The 22,665-nt window shown below is 41.0% G+C and overlaps 1 protein-coding gene across 4 annotated transcripts in view; it reads left to right on the forward strand.

Annotated features, from left to right (window-relative positions):
- Positions 1-22,665, forward strand: part of LOC110510278 (cell adhesion molecule 2) — a 763,418-nt gene that overhangs the window by 719,646 nt on the left and 21,107 nt on the right. For all 4 annotated transcript variants that reach the window (XM_036967531.2, XM_036967528.2, XM_036967529.2 and 1 more), the window contains one exon: positions 13,314-13,436. In XM_036967531.2, coding sequence (XP_036823426.1) covers positions 13,314-13,436 — 123 coding nt within the window. The remainder of the gene's footprint in view (positions 1-13,313; positions 13,437-22,665) is intronic.

Below are 22,665 nucleotides of genomic sequence, written 5' to 3' on the forward strand. Positions count from 1 at the left end.
CCAAGGAATTTGTTCTATTGATCCAAGACACTTATGAGCATGTTCTGTTGATCCAAGACACTGATGAACATGTTCTATTCATCCAAGACACTGAGGAACATGTTCCATAGATCCAAGACTCAAAATAATGTGTTATATTGGTCCAAGACACCAAGGAATATGTTATATTGGTCCAAGACACCAAGGAATATATTATATTGGTCCAAGACACCAAGGAATGTGTTCTATTGGTCCAAGACACTGAGTAGCATGTTCTATTGATCCAAGACACCAAGGAATATGTTATATTGGTCCAAGACACCAAGGAATATATTCTATTGGTCCAAGACACCAAGGAATGTGTTCTATTTGTCCAAGACACCAAGGAATGTGTTCTATTGGTCCAAGACACTGAGTAGCATGTTCTATTGGTCCAAGACACCAAGGAATATGTTATATTGGTCCAAGACACCAAGGAATATATTCTATTGGTCCAAGACACCAAGGAATGTGTTCTATTTGTCCAAGACACCAAGGAATGTGTTCTATTGGTCCAAGACACTGAGTAGCATGTTCTATTGATCCAAGACACCAAGGAATGTGTTATATTTGTCCAAGACACCAAGGAATGTGTTCTATTGATCCAAGACACTGATGAGCATGTTCTGTTGATCCAAGACACTGATGAGCATGTTCTGTTGATCCAAGACACCACAGAAGGTGTTCTACTGACCCAAGACATTGAGTACCATGTTCCATAGATCCAAGACACTGAAGAAAAGGTATATTGATTCAATACACTTAGGAACATGGTCTATTGATCCAAGACAACGTGGAACGTGTTCTATTGATCCAAGACACTGAAGAACTTGTTATATTGATACAAGACACTGTGTGTGTGTGTGTGTGTGTGTGTGTGTGTGTGTGTGTGTGTGTGTGTGTGTGTGTGTGTGTGCGAGTGTGTGTGTGTGTGTGTGTGTGTGTGTGTGTGCGCGCGAGTGTGTGTGTGTGTGTGTGCATTTGTGTGGTAGTGTGTGTGTTAGTTTGTGTTTGTATGTGTCAGAGTGTGGGTTTGTGTCGGAGTATTTCAGATTATGTGTGTGTGTGTGTGTGTGTGTGTGTGTGTGTGTGTGTGTGCGAGTGTGTGTGTGTGCGAGTGTGTCCAACAGGGTTATGGGTCCATGGTGTCTGCCTCCTCCATTTGAGTTCTTATTGAGATGTTCTCTGGAACACCACACACACACACACACACACACACACACACACACACACACACCACACACACCACACACACCACACACACCACACACACACACACACCACACACACACACACACCACACACACACACACACCACACACACCACACACCACACACACCACACACCACACACACAAACACACCACACACACCACACACCACACACACCACACACACAAACACACAAACACACACCACACACACACAGCACACACACACCACACCACACACACACACCACACACACACCACACCACACACACCACACACACACCACACACACACCACACACACACCACACACACACCACACCACACCCACCACACACACACACCACACACACCACACACCACACACACCACACACCACACACACACACACACACACACACACACACACACACACACACACACACACACTCTCACACACACACACACACACACACAACATACACACACACACACACCACACACACACCACACACACACACACACACACCACACACCACACACACACCACACACACACACACACACTGAAAAACCTTCCCTTTTCATTGCACGTCCCTTAATCAATCACTAACAATACGTGTTATTTCAACCTCAATACTGTTGTAAACAGTCAAATCCAGTCCGTGTCAATCAATTCAGAAGTGTTTTGTACTGAAATGGTCTTTAGGTTTGTCCCTCACTTGCCAACACAAATTCCCTGAAATGAACCAAGAGTTGTGAGTTACTGAGGTTTATGTACCTGTTTTTGACACCATCTAAAACACCTATTCTGAGTGGAGAGGTGTTACTAAGGTGTTAGGGTCATCTGGGTTTTACCGAAACACTTCTAGTTCAGTGTAGGTCTTGGCATGGACCCACCCTAAACCTCTTTTAATTTAAAGGAGACTAACTCTTGAGGACATGGCTCGAAGAGGAGAGATGGATTATAAATATTAAAAGAGGACTTTGCTCTGCCGCGCTCCAATATTAAATCACGCCAGAATGGCTGTGGCCTTATTAAAAGCTAATGTGTTCTGCTAGAGACTGAAACATGTATCACGCTTTCTCTCTCTCTCTCTGTCTCTGTCTCTCTCCTTCTCCCTCTAACCTTCTCTCTTTGTCTCTCTGTCTCTCACCTTCTCCCTCTAACCCTCTCTCTCGGTCTCTCTCTCTTTCCTTCTCCCTCTAACCCTCTCACTTTGTCTCTCTGTCTGTCTCTCTCTCTGTCTCTGTCTCTCTCTCTCTCTCTCCTTCTCCCTCTAACCTTCTCTCTTTGTCTCTCTGTCTCTGTCTCTCTCCTTCTCCCTCTAACCCTCTCTCTCGGTCTCTCTCTCTCTCCTTCTCTCTCTAACCTTCTCTCTTTGTCTCTCTGTCTCTCTCTCTGTCTCTCTCTGTCTCTGTCTCTGTCTCTCTCTCCTTCTCCCTCTAACATTCTCTCTTTGTCTCTCTGTCTCTCTCTCTGTCTCTCTCTCTCCTTCTCCCTCTAACCCTCTCTCTTTGTCTCTGTCTGTCTCTCTCTCCTTCTCCCTCTAACCCTCTCTCTTTGTATCTCTGTCTCTCTCTGTCTCTCTCTCTCCTTCTCCCTCTAACCCTCTCTTTTTGTCTCTCTGTCTCTCTGTCTCTCTCTGTCTCACTCTCTCGCTCTCTCTCCTTCTCCTTCTCCCTCTAACTCCCTCTAACCCTCTCTCTATCTTTCGATTTATATGGATGAGAGAGAAAAAGAGGGACAGGGGAAAAGACAGAGATTAGAATAGAAAGAAAACTGCATAGGGATGGAGGCAGGCAGGCAGGCAGGGATGGAGGCAGGCAGGCAGGCAAGGATGGAGGCAGGCAGGCAGGCAAGGATGGAGGCAGGCAGGCAGGCAGGGATGGAGGCAGGCAGGCAGGGATGGAGGCAGGCAGGCGGGGAGAGAGAGAGAAAGGCAGGCAGGCAGGGAGGCAGGCAGGCAGGCAGGGATGGAGGCAGGGAGGGAGGGAGGCAGGCAGACAGGGATGGAGGCAGGCAGGGATGGAGGCAGGCAGGGATGGAGGCAGGCAGGCAGGGATGGAGGCAGGGAGAAAGGGAGGGAGGGAGGCAGGCATGGAGGCAAGGGAGGGAGAGAGGGATAATGAAATAGCTTGTATTATTCATATCAATCTCATAGAGAGGCCTGAGAAATGAGTCTGCTTTTCTTCTTCATCACCCGACAGACACAAGTCTCTGAGGTCGATACGGGATTAAAGCAGAGTCTGTGTAATGACACACAGTTCGATACAGTAAAATGCACCAAAAAAAGTAAACGCTATTCGGAAAGGAGAGGGGTTTTGTATTTCACCATATTTTACTATAAAGGGATTGTCAGGTTGGATGATAGGTAAAGTGTTTACAGTATTTTATTTAATATTTTGGTGTTTTATAGGACTTGCACTTCTAGAAGCTCGTTAAGCCGTGTATCAGAAGCATGTGATCAATGACGTCCGAAGCGTTTGATTTTGGTTCTGTATTGGTTACAGTAGAAAACAAAAAGGTTACGCTGTTTCTACAGCGGGGGTTGTGGGACGTCATCTATAATCATTTGGTGAATGACCAGCAGGTGTCACTAGTGTTGATCAAAACTTTGAGTAATGAACCTATTTTCGACACAATTGGCAATGATTCAGGAAGCTTCTCCATCACTGAGGCCTTAAAGCAGGGGTGTCAAACTCAATGATTCAGGAAGCTATTCCATCACTGAGGCCTTAAAGCAGGGGTGTCAAACTCAATGATTCAGGAAGCTATTCCATCACTGAGGCCTTAAAGCAGGGGTGTCAAACTCAATGATTCAGGAAGCTATTCCATCACTGAGGCCTTAAAGCAGGGGTGTCAAACTCAATGATTCAGGAAGCTATTCCATCACTGAGGCCTTAAAGCAGGGGTGTCAAACTCAATGATTCAGGAAGCTATTCCATCACTGAGGCCTTAAAGCAGGGGTGTCAAACTCAATGATTCAGGAAGCTATTCCATCACTGAGGCCTTAAAGCAGGGGTGTCAAACTCAATGATTCAGGAAGCTATTCCATCACTGAGGCCTTAAAGCAGGGGTGTCAAACTCAATGATTCAGGAAGCTATTCCATCACTGAGGCCTTAAAGCAGGAGTGTCAAACTCATTGATTCAGGAAGCTATTCCATCACTGAGGCCTTAAAGCAGGGGTGTCAAACTCAATGATTCAGGAAGCTATTCCATCACTGAGGCCTTAAAGCAGGGGTGTCAAACTCAATGATTCAGGAAGCTATTCCATCACTGAGGCCTTAAAGCAGGGGTGTCAAACTCAATGATTCAGGAAGCTATTCCATCACTGAGGCCTTAAAGCAGGGGTGTCAAACTCAATGATTCAGGAAGCTATTCCATCACTGAGGCCTTAAAGCAGGGGTGTCAAACTCAATGATTCAGGAAGCTATTCCATCACTGAGGCCTTAAAGCAGGGGTGTCAAACTCAATGATTCAGGAAGCTATTCCATCACTGAGGCCTTAAAGCAGGGGTGTCAAACTCAATGATTCAGGAAGCTATTCCATCACTGAGGCCTTAAAGCAGGGGTGTCAAACTCAATGATTCAGGAAGCTATTCCATCACTGAGGCCTTAAAGCAGGGGTGTCAAACTCAATGATTCAGGAAGCTATTCCATCACTGAGGCCTTAAAGCAGGGGTGTCAAACTCAATGATTCAGGAAGCTATTCCATCACTGAGGCCTTAAAGCAGGGGTGTCAAACTCAATGATTCAGGAAGCTATTCCATCACTGAGGCCTTAAAGCAGGGGTGTCAAACTCAATGATTCAGGAAGCTATTCCATCACTGAGGCCTTAAAGCAGGGGTGTCAAACTCAATGATTCAGGAAGCTTCTCCATCACTGAGGCCTTAAAGCAGGGGTGTCAAACTCAATGATTCAGGAAGCTATTCCATCACTGAGGCCTTAAAGCAGGGGTGTCAAACTCAATGATTCAGGAAGCTATTCCATCACTGAGGCCTTAAAGCAGGGGTGTCAAACTCAATGATTCAGGAAGCTATTCCATCACTGAGGCCTTAAAGCAGGGGTGTCAAACTCAATGATTCAGGAAGCTATTCCATCACTGAGGCCTTAAAGCAGGGGTGTCAAACTCAATGATTCAGGAAGCTATTCCATCACTGAGGCCTTAAAGCAGGGGTGTCAAACTCATTGAACATCAGTGGTGCTGTACTGGAGCGGGTCGAGAGTTTCAAGTTCCTTGGTGTCCACATCGTCAGCAAACTATTATGGTCCAAGCACACCAAGACAGTTGTGAAGAGGGCACAACAAAACCTATTCCCCCTCAGGAGACTGAAAATATTTGTCATGGGTCCTCAGATCCTCAAAAGGTTCTACAGCTGCACCATCGAGAGCATCCTGACAGGTTGCATCACCGCCTGGTATGGCAACTGCTCGGCATCTGACTGTAAGGCACTACAGAGTGTAGTGTGTACGGTCCAGTACATCACTGAGCCGAAGCTTCCTGCCATCCAGGACCTACAGTGGGGCAAAAAAGTATTTAGTCAGCCACCAATTGTGCAAGTTCTCCCACTTAAAAAGATGAGAGAGGCCTGTAATTTTCATCATAGGTACACTTCAACTATGACAGACAAAATGAGAAAAAAAATCCAGAAAATCACATTGTAGGATTTTTAATGAATTTATTTGCAAATTATGTTGGAAAATAAGTATTTGGTCAATAACAAACGAGCAAGATTTCTGGCTCTCACAGACCTGTAACTTCTTCTTTAAGAGTGAGAGAGAGTGGGACACCGAGAGAGTGAGAGAGAGTGGGACACAGAGAGAGTGAGAGAGAGTGGGACACAGAGGGAGTGAGAGAGAGCGGGACAGAGAGAGAGAGAGTGGGACACAGAGAGAGTGAGAGAGAGTGGGACACAGAGAGAGTGAGAGAGAGTGGGACACAGAGAGAGTGAGAGAGAGCGGGACAGAGAGAGAGAGAGAGTGGGACAGAGAGGAAAAAGTGAAGAGAGAGAGAGAGATGACAGAGATAGGGAAAGACAGAAAGAGGGCGAGAGAGAGAGACCCATCCTGTGATGTAAGAGGTACAGTGCATTCAGAAAGTATTCAGACCCCTTGACTTTTTTCACATTTTGTTACCATTACAGCCTTATTCTGATTCACAGTTGCCTACTGGACATTTAAATACAGCACAACAACCAATTAAAACGTGCATTATCTAGCTTTTAACAATATATTACGATATTCTAGAAGTGTTAAATAGCTAGCTTTAGCTCGTCAATTTGCATAGAAGAACTGGGCCGTCGTTAGCTTTGTTGGCTAATGTTGTTACTCATTAGCTAGCTACCTAAGTTATCGGTCGCGCAGCCCCTCTACCACCATCTCTCCTATCATGGACATCACCTTCTCCTCTAGCCGGTCCAGAACCCCTTCAGTCTTCTTCATCTCCCTCCTTCTTCATCATGTCGGACCTCTCTTTATTAATGGTGTCACTGACCCCCGACGGCAGAGAAAGACTCGGCCACTCTCACCCATCCTGGTTTCTGCAATAATCAACCAAACTTTTCTTCCACATGTTTACTGAAGTTCTTATTTTTGTTTTTGATAATGTGTGAAAAATAATGTGTTTTTTTTATTTTGTTTATAAATTATAATAATATCATCCTTGTCACATAAGAAGATATTTACAAAAAAAAAAAAAAAAATTTACAAAAGGACTTGTTATTTTTTTTAAGGAAACATCTTACTTTTCCCCCCCGTATTTAGTGAATCCAGCCTCTGGAGACCCCTGCAGTTGTCGTACCAGGCGGTGATACAGCCCGACAGAATACTCTCAATGGTGCATCTGCAAAAGTTTGTGAGGGTTTTAGGTGACAAGCCAAATTTTCTTCAGCCTCTTGAGGTTGAAGAGGAACTATCGTCCCGCCCCGTAGCCTCTGTCATCATGAAGTGAGGGATCATATCACCTCTTACCTGACACCCTAGACCCACTTCAATTTTCATACCGCTCCATTCACATTGCACACTGCCCTACCCCATCTGGACAAGAAGAATACCTATGTAAGAATGCTGTTCATTGTCTACAGCTCAGCATTCAACACCATAGTACCCTCCAAGCTCATCATTAAGCTGGAGGCCCTGGGTCTGAACCCCCGCTCTGTGGGTCCTGGACGGGCCAACATCTCCACTTTGCTGATCCTGTGCAGTGTGAATGGAGCGGTATGAAAATTGAAGTGGGTCTAGGGTGTCAGGTAAGAGGTGATATGATCCCTCACTTCATGATGACAGAGGCTACGGGGTGATAGTCATTTAGTTCAGTTACTCTCTTAGGAACAATGGTGGAAATCTTGACGCAAGTGGGGACATGCTCTGAGGACGCAGCTAAGCCTTCTGGGCCGGCAGCATTGCGAGGGTTAACGTGCTTAAATGTCTTACTCATGTCAGCCACGATAAACGAGAGCCCACAGTCCTCGGGAGCGGCCCGCGTCGGGTGGCACTGTATTATCTTCAAAGCGGGTGAAGAAGGTGTTTAGCTTGTCCGTGACGTTCCCTTTGTAGTCCCTGGTTGTCTGTAGACCCACAGATGTCTCTGAGCCGTTGAATTAAAACTCCACTTTGTCTCTATAGGTTTGGTCTGTTTGATTACGGAGGGAAGAACTACACGGTTTGTATCTTGTCCCCCTGTGTTGAAGGTGTCAGGTTCTTGTCCAGTTCTGGGATTTAGGTCACCACAGACTAGTAGTACATGTCCCTGGGCCTGGAAATGATTGATTTCCCCCTTCAGGATGGAGGAGCTGTCTTCATTAAAGTATGGGGATTCTACTGGGGGGATATAGGTAGCACACATGAGGACATTTTTCTCTCTCTCTCTCTCTCTCTCTCTCTCTACCCCATCCTTCTCTCTGTCTATACCCCCATCCATCTCTCTCTCTCTCTCTCTCTCTGTCTATACCCCATCCGTCTCTCTCTCTCTAAATAGGTGAGCAGCAGGCTTTGTATCACTCCATAACCCTCCACAGTCCCAAAGACCTGGCTGTCACACTTGACCACACACACACCTTGTGGTCACTCTGTTGCCGTCCGGCTTGGTCAGTAGAGCGGACAGCTGAGGAATGTTGAATTGGCACCACTTGGACCTTCGAAAAAGGGAGAGAAAAAAAATGATAGGGGGGATAAGGATAGAAGTAAAGAGAGGGAGAGGACAGAGACAGAGGACAGAGACAGAGGACAGTGAGACAGAGGACAGTCAGAGAGAGGACAGAGAGAGGACAGAGACAGAGAGAGGACAGAGACAGAGAGAGAGGAAAGGGACAGAGGACAGTGAGAGAGAGGACAGAGACAGAGAGCGAGAGAGGGTACAGAGAGACGGAGAGAGAGAGGGAGAGAGGACAAAGAGAGAGACAGAGACGAAGAGAGAGACAGAGGTAGGACAGAGAGACAGAAAGCGGACAGAGAGACAGAGTGGACAGAGGCCCCTAACAGGGTGTACAGAGAGGACATCTGGGCCCCTGTCAGGGTGTACATAAGAGGACATCTAGGCCCCTAACAGGGTGTACAGAGATACCAATTTGAAAGCACAGAGATACCGTGACGAGATCCTCAGCCCGTTGTGAGGCCCGTTTTTTATTCCGGTTTCTGTGACCTACAGATGCATGTCTGTATTTCCATAGATTAGGACCTCATTTATTTATTTTTAATTAACTGATTTTCTTCATATGAACTGCAACAACAAAAACATATTTAAAATATTATATTATATTAAATAATACCATGTTGCATTTATATTTTGTTCAGTATATCATTTTTCTCATGTTGATTTATTTCTAATTGATGATTTATATCTCTGCTCACGCTGGAGGATAATGACTCGCTAGACTTCTATATATTGGAGGATAATGACTCAATAGACTTCTATATATTGGAGGATAATGACTCAATACACTTCTATATATTGGAGGATAATGATTCAATAGACTTCTATATAATGGAGGATAATGACTCAATACACTTCTATATATTGGAGGATAATGACTCAATACACTTCTATATATTGGAGGATAATGACTCAATACACTTCCATATATTGGAGGATAATGACTCAATGCACTTCTATATATTGGAGGATAATGATTCAATACACTTCTATATATTGGAGGATAATGACTCAATACACTTCTATATATTGGAGGATAATGACTCAATACACTTCTATATATTGGAGGATAATGACTCAATACACTTCTATATATTGGAGGATAATGACTCAATACACTTCTATATATTGGAGGATAATGACTCAATACACTTCCATATATTGGAGGATAATGACTCAATGCACTTCTATATATTGGAGGATAATGATTCAATACACTTCTATATATTGGAGGATAATGACTCAATACACTTCTATATATTGGAGGATAATGACTCAATACACTTCTATATATTGGAGGATAATGACTCAATACACTTCTATATATTGGAGGATAATGATTCATTAGACTACTATGTATTGGAGGATTATAATTCAATATATATATATATATATATATATATATATATATATATATTGGGATATTCCTATATATTTGGGGCGGCAGGTAGCCTCGTGGTTAGAGCTTTTTCCGGTTGCTGGATCGAATCCCCGAGCTGACATTTAGCATGTTTTACATACAGACTTCCAGAGAATATTCTATGTTATTTGTGTTAATGGTTCTGTCTATTCCTTTTCCACTAAGAATTAGATTTCTCAAAGCCGAGATAATAAGGACTATCAAATCAAATCAAATGTATTTATATAGCCCTTCGTACATCAGCTGATATCTCAAAGTGCTGTACAGAAACCCAGCCTAAAACCCCCAAACAGCAAAGCAATGCAGGTGTAGAAGCACGGTGGCTGGGAAACACTTCCTCCCTAATCATGATTCAATCACATTTTAGCTACTTCCTTTTTTCAGACAAAGTCCTTCACTTAATTCTACTCCAAAGACAAATTTTGAAATGTATAATAATTTCAGTCGATGTCTTTTAATATTATATTCTAATTATATTATATTATAATATTATAATTTATTGATTATAATGTCTTCTCTTCGTTCCTGAAGTCCTCCCGTATCTCAGCGGGTCCTTTCAACCCCAGATTACTTCAGAAATCAACTAGGCGTTCTATCGCATCTTAAAACCCCCAAACATTTCTGATGCTAACTAGACTTATGAGTGACAGAAAAAAAATAAACTATATTTTGACTTTTTAGATTTTCTCATATGACTTAACAACAGCAAGGGAATTATATCTTTGAGTATTATACATAATGGGGTTGTATCCCAAATGGCACCCCCTATAGGGCTCTGGTCTAAGGCACTGCGCTATAAATAGGGAACAGGCTGCAATTTGGGAGGCTCCCGTTTACTTTCTCCTACGAGTAAACATGTGGTCTTGGTTTCCATTTTGTCTTGGTTTCCATGTGGTCTTGGTTTCCATGTAGTCTTGGTTTCTATGTGGTCTTGGTTTTCATGTGGTCTTGGTTTCCATGTGGTCTTGGTTTCCATTTTGTCTTGGTTTCCATGTGGTCTTAGTTTCCATGTGGTCTTGGTTTCCATGTGGTCTTGGTTTCCATGTGGTCTTGGTCTCCATGTGGTCTTGTATTGAGCTATGCTGTCCTTCCATGTCTCTATGGGGGAGGGGTCCTTGAACAATAAGACTGATTTACTCCTTTTTTTCACTCTCCTCCTTTCTCTCTCTCTCTCTCCCCCCCTTTCTCTCTCTCTCTCTCTCTCTCTCTCTCTCTCTCTCTCCCTTTCTCTCGCTCTCTCTCTCTCTCTCTCCCCCTTTCTCTCTCTCCCTTTCTCTCGCTCTCTCTCTCTCTCTCTCCCCCTTTCTCTCTCTCTCTCTCTCTCTCTCTCTCCCCCTTTCGCTCTCTCTCTCTCTCTCTCTCTCTCCCCCTTTCGCTCTCTCTCTCTCTCTTCCTTTCTCTCTCTCTCTCTCCCGCTTTCTCTCTCACTCCCCCTTTCTCTCTCTCTCTCTCTCTCTCTCGCTCCCTGTCCCTCACTCTCTCTCCCTCTCCCTCTCTCCCTCACTCTCTCTCTGTCTCTCTCTCGTTTAAAAATAATAATACAAAATGTTACATTTTGTCAGATGCTCTTGTTCATTTTGTCAGAAAATAATATCTTTGTCTCTCTGGGTGGCAGGTCTGAGCTCTGTTGGTATGTATGTGCGTGTTCTGTCGGCCTTCACAATACGTGGCAGTATTTCCACGTAGCGTCTGAGTGTTGAGGACAATAACACTCACATTTGGACTTTTCCTTCTAACTCTGACTTTGCTGATTGCTACTTTATTGAGGAGGGAAAAAAGCACTTACAATATGTGGTTGTCTCACTGACACAAAACAAAAAGGTGCTATCTAGAACCCCAAAAAAGGGTTTTTCCTGGAACCCAAAAGGGTTCTACTGTAAGTGACTCTGGATCAGAGAGTCTGCTAAATGACTCACTACTGTAAGTGACTCTGGATCAGAGAGTCTGTTAAATGACTCACTACTGTAAGTGACTCTGGATCAGAGAGTCTGCTAAATGACTCACTACTGTAAGTGACTGGATCAGAGAGTCTGCTAAATGACTCACTGCTGTAGTGGCTCTGGATCAGAGAGTCTGTTAAATGACTCACTACTGTAAGTGACTCTGGATCAGAGAGTCTGTTAAATGACTCACTACTGTAAGTGACTCTGGATCAGAGAGTCTGCTAAATGACTCACTACTGTAAGTGACTGGATCAGAGAGTCTGCTAAATGACTCACTGCTGTAGTGGCTCTGGATCAGAGAGTCTGTTAAATGACTCACTACTGTAGTGACTCTGGATAAGAGAGTCTGTTAAATGACTCACTGCTGTAAATGTCTCTGGATAAAAGAGTCTACTAAATAACTTAAATGTCAAATGAGAGAAAATGACAGCAGCTCACCAGCTTAACTCTCTCTTTCTTTTTTCCCTCTCCTCCCCCTCCTCCCCACCCTCCCCCTCCTCTCCTCCCTCTCCTCTATTCCCCTCCCTTTCCCCTCTCCTCCCCCTCCTCCCCCTCCTCCCCACCCTCCTCCCCTCCCTCTCCTCTATTCCCTCCCTTTCCCCTCTCTTCCCCCTCCTCCCCACCCTCCCCCTCCTCCCCACCCTCCCCCTCCTCCCCACCCTCCCCCCTCCTCCCCTCCCTCTCCTCTATTCCTTCCCTTTCCCCTCTCTTCCCCCTCCTCCCCACCCTCCCCCTCCTCCCCACCCTCCCCCCTCCTCCCCTCCCTCTCCTCTATTCCCTCCCTTTCCCCTCTCTTCCCCCTCCTCCCCACCCTCCCCCTCCTCCCCACCCTCCCCCTCCTCCCCACCCTCCCCCTCCTCCCCTCTCTCCCCCCTCCTCCCCTCCCTCTCCTCTATTCCCTCCCTTTCCCCTCTCTTCCCCCTCCTCCCCACCCTCCCCCCTCCTCCACTCCCTCCCCCTCCTCCCCACCCTCCCCCTCCTCCCCTCCCTCTCCTCTATCCGCCTCTCTTTCCCCTCTCTTCCCCCTCCTCCCCACCCTCCCTTTCCTCCCCTCCCTCTCCTCTATTCCCTCCCTTTCCCCTCTCTCCCCCCTCCTCCAATCCCTCTCCTCTATTCCCTCCCTTCCCCACCCTCCCTCTCCCCCTCCTCCCCTCCCTCTCCTCTATCCCTCCCTTTCCCCTCTCTTCCCCCTCCTCCTCCCCACCCTCCCCCTCATCCACACCCTCCCCCCTCCTCCCCTCCCTCTCCTCTATTCCCTCCCTTTCCCCTGTCCTCCCCACTCTCCCCACCCTCCCTCCTCCTCCCCTCCCTCTCCTCTATTCCCTCCCTTTCCCCTCTCTTCCCCCTCCTCCCCACCCTCCCCCCTCCTCCCCTCCCTCTCCTCTATTCCCTCCCTTTCCCCTCTCTTCCCCCTCCCCTCTCTTCCCCCTCCTCCCCACCCTCCTCCCCTCCCTCTCTTCTATTCCCTCCCTTTCCCCTCCCTTCCCCACCCTTCCTCTTCCCCCTCCTCCCCTCCCTCTCCTCTATTCCTTCCCTTTCCCCTCTCTTCCCCCTCCTCCCCACCCTCCCTCTACTCCCCACCCTCTCTAGACCCCAACGCCATGGGGCAGCATGGTCCAGACCATGCTCTGATTGGAGGAGTGGTGGCGGTGGTGGTCTTCGTCACCTTGTGTCTCATCATCGTTCTGGGCCGCTACCTGGCCAGGCATAAAGGTACCTGTAAAACACTACACCTGTAAAACACTACACCTGTTATACACTACACCTGTTATACACTACACCTATAATACACTACACCTGTAAAACACCTGATATTACCTGTAATACACTACACCTGTAAAACACCTGATATTACCTGTTATACACTACACCTGTTATACACTACACCTGTTATACACTACACCTATAATACACTACACCTGTAAAACACCTGATATTACCTGTAATACACTACACTTGTAATACACTACACCTGTAAAACACCTGATATTACCTGTTATACACTACACCTGTAATACACTACACCTGTAAAACACCTGATATTACCTGTTATACACTACACCTGTAATACACAACACCTGTAAAACACCTGATATTACCTGTTATACACTACACTTGTAATACACTACACATGTAATACACTACACCTGTAAAACACCTGATATTACCTGTTATACACTACACCTGTAATACACAACACCTGTAAAACACCTGATATTACCTGTTATACACTACACATGTAATACACTACACCTGTAATACACTACACCTGTAAAACACCTGATATTACCTGTTATACACTACACCTGTAATACACAACACCTGTAAAACACCTGATATTACCTGTTATACACTACACATGTAATACACTACACCTGTAATACACTACAAATGTAATACACTACACCTATTATACACTACACCTATAATACACTACACCTGTAATACACTACACCTGTAAAACACCTGATATTACCTGTTATACACTACACCTGTAATACACTACAAATGTAATACACTACACCTGTAAAACACCTGATATTACCTGTTATACACTACACGTGTAATACACTACACCTGTAATACACTACACCTGTAAAACACCTGATATTACCTGTTATACACTACACCTGTAATACACTACACCTGTAAAACACCTGATATTACCTGTTATACACTACACCTGTAATACACTACACCTGTTATACACTACACCTGTAAAACACCTGATATTACCTGTTATACACTACACCTGTAATACACTACAAATGTAATACACTACACCTGTAAAACACCTGATATTACCTGTTATACACTACACGTGTAATACACTACACCTGTAATACACTACACCTGTAAAACACCTGATATTACCTGTTATACACTACACCTGTAATACACTACACCTGTAAAACACCTGATATTACCTGTTATACACTACACCTGTTATACACTACACCTGTTATACAATACACCTATAATACACTACACCTGTAAAACACCTGATATTACCTGTTATACACTACACTTGTAATACACTACACCTGTAAAACACCTGATATTACCTGTTATACACTACACTTGTAATACACTACACATGTAATACACTACACCTGTAAAACACCTGATATTACCTGTTATACACTACACCTGTTATACACTACACCTGTTATACAATACACCTATAATACACTACACCTGTAAAACACCTGATATTACCTGTTATACACTACACCTGTAATACACAACACCTGTAAAACACCTGATATTACCTGTTATACACTACACTTGTAATACACTACACATGTAATACACTACACCTGTAAAACACCTGATATTACCTGTTATACACTACACCTGTAATACACAACACCTGTAAAACACCTGATATTACCTGTTATACACTACACATGTAATACACTACACCTGTAATACACTACAAATGTAATACACTACACCTATTATACACTACACCTATAATACACTACACCTGTAATACACTACACCTGTAAAACACCTGATATTACCTGTTATACACTACACCTGTAATACACTACAAATGTAATACACTACACCTGTAAAACACCTGATATTACCTGTTATACACTACACGTGTAATACACTACACCTGTAATACACTACACCTGTAAAACACCTGATATTACCTGTTATACACTACACCTGTAATACACTACACCTGTAAAACACCTGATATTACCTGTTATACACTACACCTGTAATACACTACACCTGTTATACACTACACCTGTAAAACACCTGATATTACCTGTTATACACTACACCTGTAATACACTACAAATGTAATACACTACACCTGTAAAACACCTGATATTACCTGTTATACACTACACGTGTAATACACTACACCTGTAATACACTACACCTGTAAAACACCTGATATTACCTGTTATACACTACACCTGTTATACACTACACCTGTTAAACACTACACCTGTAATACACTACACCTGTAATACACTACACCTGTTATACACTACACCTGTTATACACTACACCTGTAATACACTACACCTGTAAAACACCTGAGAGTACCTGTTTTACACTACACCTGTAATACACTACACCTGTAATACACTACACCTGTTATACACTACACCTGTTATACACTACACCTGTTATACGCTACACCTGTAAAACACCTGATATTACCTGTTATACACTACACCTGTAATACACTACACCTGTAATACACTACACCTGTAATACACTACACCTGTAACGCACTACACCTGTAAAACACCTGAGAGTACCTGTTATACACTACACCTGTAATACACTACACCTGTTATACACTACACCTGTTATACACTACACCTGGTATACACTACACCTGTATGTAATACCCTACACCTGTAACACACTACACCTGTAAAACACCTGATATTACCTGTTATACACTACACCTGTAATACACTACACCTGTAATACACTACACCTGTAACGCACTACACCTGTAAAACACCTGAGAGTACCTGTTATACACTACACCTGTAATACACTACACCTGTTATACACTACACCTGTTATACACTATACCTGTAATACACTACACCTGTAATACACTACACCTGTAATACACTACACCTGTTATACAGTACACCTGTAATACACTACACCTGTAATACACTACACCTGTTATACACTACACCTGTTATACACTACACCTATAATACACTACACCTGTTATACACTACACATGTAATACACATAAAGATACCATACCTGATAGTACCTGTTAAACACATAAAGATACCATACCTGACAGTACCTGTTAAACACATAAAGATACCATACCTGATAGTACTTGTTAAACACATAAAGATACCATACCTGATAGTACCTGTTAAACACATAAAGATACCATACCTGATAGTACCTGTTAAACACATAAAGATACCATACCTGATAGTACCTGTTAAACACATAAAGATACCATACCTGATAGTACCTGTTAAACACATAAAGATACCATACCTGATAGTACCTGTTAAACACATAAAGATACCATACCTGATAGTACCTGTTATAAAACACACCTGTTAAACACATAAAGATACCATACCTGATAGTACCTGTTAAACACATAAAGATACCATACCTGATAGTACCTGTTAAACACATAAAGATACCATACCTGATAGTACCTGTTAAACACATAAAGATACCATACCTGATAGTACCTCTTATAAAACACACCTGTTAAACACATAAAGATACCATACCTGATATTACCTGTTAAACACATAAAGATACCATACCTGATAGTACCTGTTAAACACATAAAGATACCATACCTGATAGTACCTGTTATAAAACACACCTGTTAAACACATAAAGATACCATACCTGATAGTACCTGTTAAACACATAAAGATACCATACCTGATAGTACCTGTTAAACACATAAAGATAACATACCTGATAGTACCTGTTAAACACATAAAGATACCATACCTGATAGTACCTCTTATAAAACACACCTGTTAAACACATAAAGATACCATACCTGATAGTACCTCTTATAAAACACACCTGTTAAACACATAAAGATAACATACCTGATAGTACCTGTTATAAAACACACCTGTTAAACACATAAAGATACCATACCTGATAGTACCTGTTAAACACATAAAGATACCATACCTGATAGTACCTGTTAAACACATAAAGATACCATACCTGATAGTACCTGTTAAACACATAAAGATACCATACCTGATAGTACCTGTTAAACACATAAAGATACCATACCTGACAGTACCTGTTATAAAACACACCTGTTAAACACATAAAGATACTATACCTGATAGTACCTGTTAAACACATAAAGATACCATACCTGACAGTACCTGTTAAACACATAAAGATACCATACCTGATAGTACCTGTTAAACACATAAAGATACCATACCTGATAGTACCTGTAAAACACATAAAGATACTATACCTGATAGTACCTGTTAAACACATAAAGATACCATACCTGATAGTACCTGTTAAACACATAAAGATACCATACCTGATAGTACCTGTTAAACACATAAAGATACCATACCTGATAGTACCTGTTAAACACATAAAGATACCATACCTGATAGTACCTGTTATAAAACACACCTGTTAAACACATAAAGATACCATACCTGATAGTACCTGTTAAACACATAAAGATACCATACCTGATATTACCTGTTAAACACATAAAGATACCATACCTGATAGTACCTGTTAAACACATAAAGATAACATACCTGATAGTACCTGTAAAACACATAAAGATACTATACCTGATAGTACCTGTTAAACACATAAAGATACGATACCTGATAGTACCTGTTAAACACATAAAGATACCATACCTGATAGTACCTGTTAAACACATAAAGATACCATACCTGATAGTACCTGTAAAACACATAAAGATACTATACCTGATAGTACCTGTTAAACACATAAAGATACCATACCTGATAATACCTGTTATAAAACACACCTGTTAAACACATAAAGATACCATACCTGATAGTACCTGTTAAACACATAAAGATACCATACCTGATAGTACCTGTTAAACACATAAAGATACCATACCTGATAGTACCTGTTAAACACATAAAGATACCATACCTGATAGTACCTGTTAAACACATAAAGATACCATACCTGATAGTACCTGTTAAACACATAAAGATACCATACCTGATAGTACCTCTTATAAAACACACCTGTTAAACACATAAAGATGACATACCTGATAGTACCTGTTATAAAACACACCTGTTAAACACATAAAGATACCATACCTGATAGTACCTGTTAAACACATAAAGATACCATACCTGATAGTACCTGTTAAACACATAAAGATACCATACCTGATAGTACCTGTTAAACACATAAAGATACCATACCTGATAGTACCTGTTAAACACATAAAGATACCATACCTGATAGTACCTGTTAAACACATAAAGATACCATACCTGATAGTACCTGTTAAACACATAAAGATAACATACCTGATAGTACCTGTTAAACACATAAAGATACCATACCTGATAGTACCTGTTAAACACATAAAGATACCATACCTGATAGTACCTGTTAAACACATAAAGATACCATACCTGATAGTACCTTTTAAACACATAAAGATACCATACCTGATAGTACCTGTTAAACACATAAAGATACCATACCTGATAGTACCTCTTATAAAACACACCTGTTAAACACATAAAGATACCATACCTGATAGTACCTGTTAAACACATAAAGATAACATACCTGATAGTACCTGTTAAACACATAAAGATTCCATACCTGATAGTACCTGTTAAACACATAAAGATACCATACCTGATAGTACCTGTTAAACACATAAAGATACTATACCTGATAGTACCTGTTAAACACATAAAGATACCATACCTGACAGTACCTGTTAAACACATAAAGATACCATACCTGATAGTACCTGTTAAACACATAAAGATACCATACCTGATAGTACCTGTTAAACACATAAAGATACCATACCTGATAGTACCTGTTAAACACATAAAGATACCATACCTGATAGTACCTGTTAAACACATAAAGATACCATACCTGATAGTACCTCTTATAAAACACACCTGTTAAACACATAAAGATACCATACCTGATATTACCTGTTAAACACATAAAGATACCATACCTGATAGTACCTGTTAAACACATAAAGATACCATACCTGATAGTACCTGTTATAAAACACACCTGTTAAACACATAAAGATACCATACCTGATAGTACCTGTTAAACACATAAAGATACCATACCTGATAGTACCTGTTAAACACATAAAGATACCATACCTGATAGTACCTCTTATAAAACACATAAAGATACCATACCTGATAGTACCTGTTAAACACATAAAGATAACATACCTGATAGTACCTGTTAAACACATAAAGATACCATACCTGATAGTACATGTTAAACACATAAAGATACCATACCTGATAGTACCTCTTATAAAACACACCTGTTAAACACATAAAGATACCATACCTGATAGTACCTCTTATAAAACACACCTGTTAAACACATAAAGATAACATACCTGATAGTACCTGTTATAAAACACACCTGTTAAACACATAAAGATACCATACCTGATAGTACCTGTTAAACACATAAAGATACCATACCTGATAGTACCTGTTAAACACATAAAGATACCATACCTGATAGTACCTGTTAAACACATAAAGATACCATACCTGATAGTACCTGTTAAACACATAAAGATACCATACCTGACAGTACCTGTTATAAAACACACCTGTTAAACACATAAAGATACTATACCTGATAGTACCTGTTAAACACATAAAGATACTATACCTGATAGTACCTGTTAAACACATAAAGATACCATACCTGACAGTACCTGTTAAACACATAAAGATACCATACCTGATATTACCTGTTAAACACATAAAGATACCATACCTGATAGTACCTGTTAAACACATAAAGATACCATACCTGATAGTACCTGTAAAACACATAAAGATACTATACCTGATAGTACCTGTTAAACACATAAAGATACCATACCTGATAGTACCTGTTAAACACATAAAGATACCATACCTGATAGTACCTGTTAAACACATAAAGATACCATACCTGATAGTACCTGTTAAACACATAAAGATACCATACCTGATAGTACCTGTTAAACACATAAAGATACCATACCTGATAGTACCTGTTATAAAACACACCTGTTAAACACATAAAGATACCATACCTGATAGTACCTGTTAAACACATAAAGATACCATACCTGATATTACCTGTTAAACACATAAAGATACCATACCTGATAGTACCTGTTAAACACATAAAGATAACATACCTGATAGTACCTGTAAAACACATAAAGATACTATACCTGATAGTACCTGTTAAACACATAAAGATACGATACCTGATAGTACCTGTTAAACACATAAAGATACCATACCTGATAGTACCTGTTAAACACATAAAGATACCATACCTGATAGTACCTGTAAAACACATAAAGATACTATACCTGATAGTACCTGTTAAACACATAAAGATACCATACCTGATAATACCTGTTATAAAACACACCTGTTAAACACATAAAGATACCATACCTGATAGTACCTGTTAAACACATAAAGATACCATACCTGATAGTACCTGTTAAACACATAAAGATACCATACCTGATAGTACCTGTTAAACACATAAAGATAACATACCTGATAGTACCTGTTAAACACATAAAGATACCATACCTGATAGTACCTGTTAAACACATAAAGATACCATACCTGATAGTACCTGTTAAACACATAAAGATACCATACCTGATAGTACCTTTTAAACACATAAAGATACCATACCTGATAGTACCTGTTAAACACATAAAGATACCATACCTGATAGTACCTCTTATAAAACACACCTGTTAAACACATAAAGATACCATACCTGATAGTACCTGTTAAACACATAAAGATACCATACCTGATAGTACCTGTTAAACACATAAAGATACCATACCTGATAGTACCTGTTAAACACATAAAGATACCATACCTGATAGTACCTGTTAAACACATAAAGATACCATACCTGATAGTACCTGTAAAACACATAAAGATACTATACCTGATAGTACCTGTTAAACACATAAAGATACCATACCTGATAGTACCTGTTAAACACATAAAGATACCATACCTGATAGTACCTGTTAAACACATAAAGATACCATACCTGATAGTACCTGTTAAACACATAAAGATACCATACCTGATAGTACCTGTTAAACACATAAAGATACCATACCTGATAGTACCTGTTATAAAACACACCTGTTAAACACATAAAGATACCATACCTGATAGTACCTGTTAAACACATAAAGATACCATACCTGATATTACCTGTTAAACACATAAAGATACCATACCTGATAGTACCTGTTAAACACATAAAGATAACATACCTGATAGTACCTGTAAAACACATAAAGATACTATACCTGATAGTACCTGTTAAACACATAAAGATACAATACCTGATAGTACCTGTTAAACACATAAAGATACCATACCTGATAGTACCTGTTAAACACATAAAGATACCATACCTGATAGTACCTGTAAAACACATAAAGATACTATACCTGATAGTACCTGTTAAACACATAAAGATACCATACCTGATAATACCTGTTATAAAACACACCTGTTAAACACATAAAGATACCATACCTGATAGTACCTGTTAAACACATAAAGATACCATACCTGATAGTACCTGTTAAACACATAAAGATACCATACCTGATAGTACCTGTTAAACACATAAAGATACCATACCTGATAGTACCTGTTAAACACATAAAGATACCATACCTGATAGTACCTGTTAAACACATAAAGATACCATACCTGATAGTACCTGTTATAAAACACACCTGTTAAACACATAAAGATAACATACCTGATAATACCTGTTATAAAACACACCTGTTAAACACATAAAGATACCATACCTGATAGTACCTGTTAAACACATAAAGATACCATACCTGATAGTACCTGTTAAACACATAAAGATACCATACCTGACAGTACCTGTTAAACACATAAAGATACCATACCTGATAGTACCTCTTATAAAACACACCTGTTAAACACATAAAGATGACATACCTGATAGTACCTGTTATAAAACACACCTGTTAAACACATAAAGATACCATACCTGATAGTACCTGTTAAACACATAAAGATACCATACCTGATAGTACCTGTTAAACACATAAAGATACCATACCTGACAGTACCTGTTAAAC

Source organism: Oncorhynchus mykiss, chromosome 29 (assembly GCF_057628025.1).
Source record: "Oncorhynchus mykiss isolate SJ-2025 chromosome 29, ASM5762802v1, whole genome shotgun sequence".
NCBI classification, from domain to species: Eukaryota; Metazoa; Chordata; class Actinopteri; order Salmoniformes; family Salmonidae; genus Oncorhynchus; species Oncorhynchus mykiss.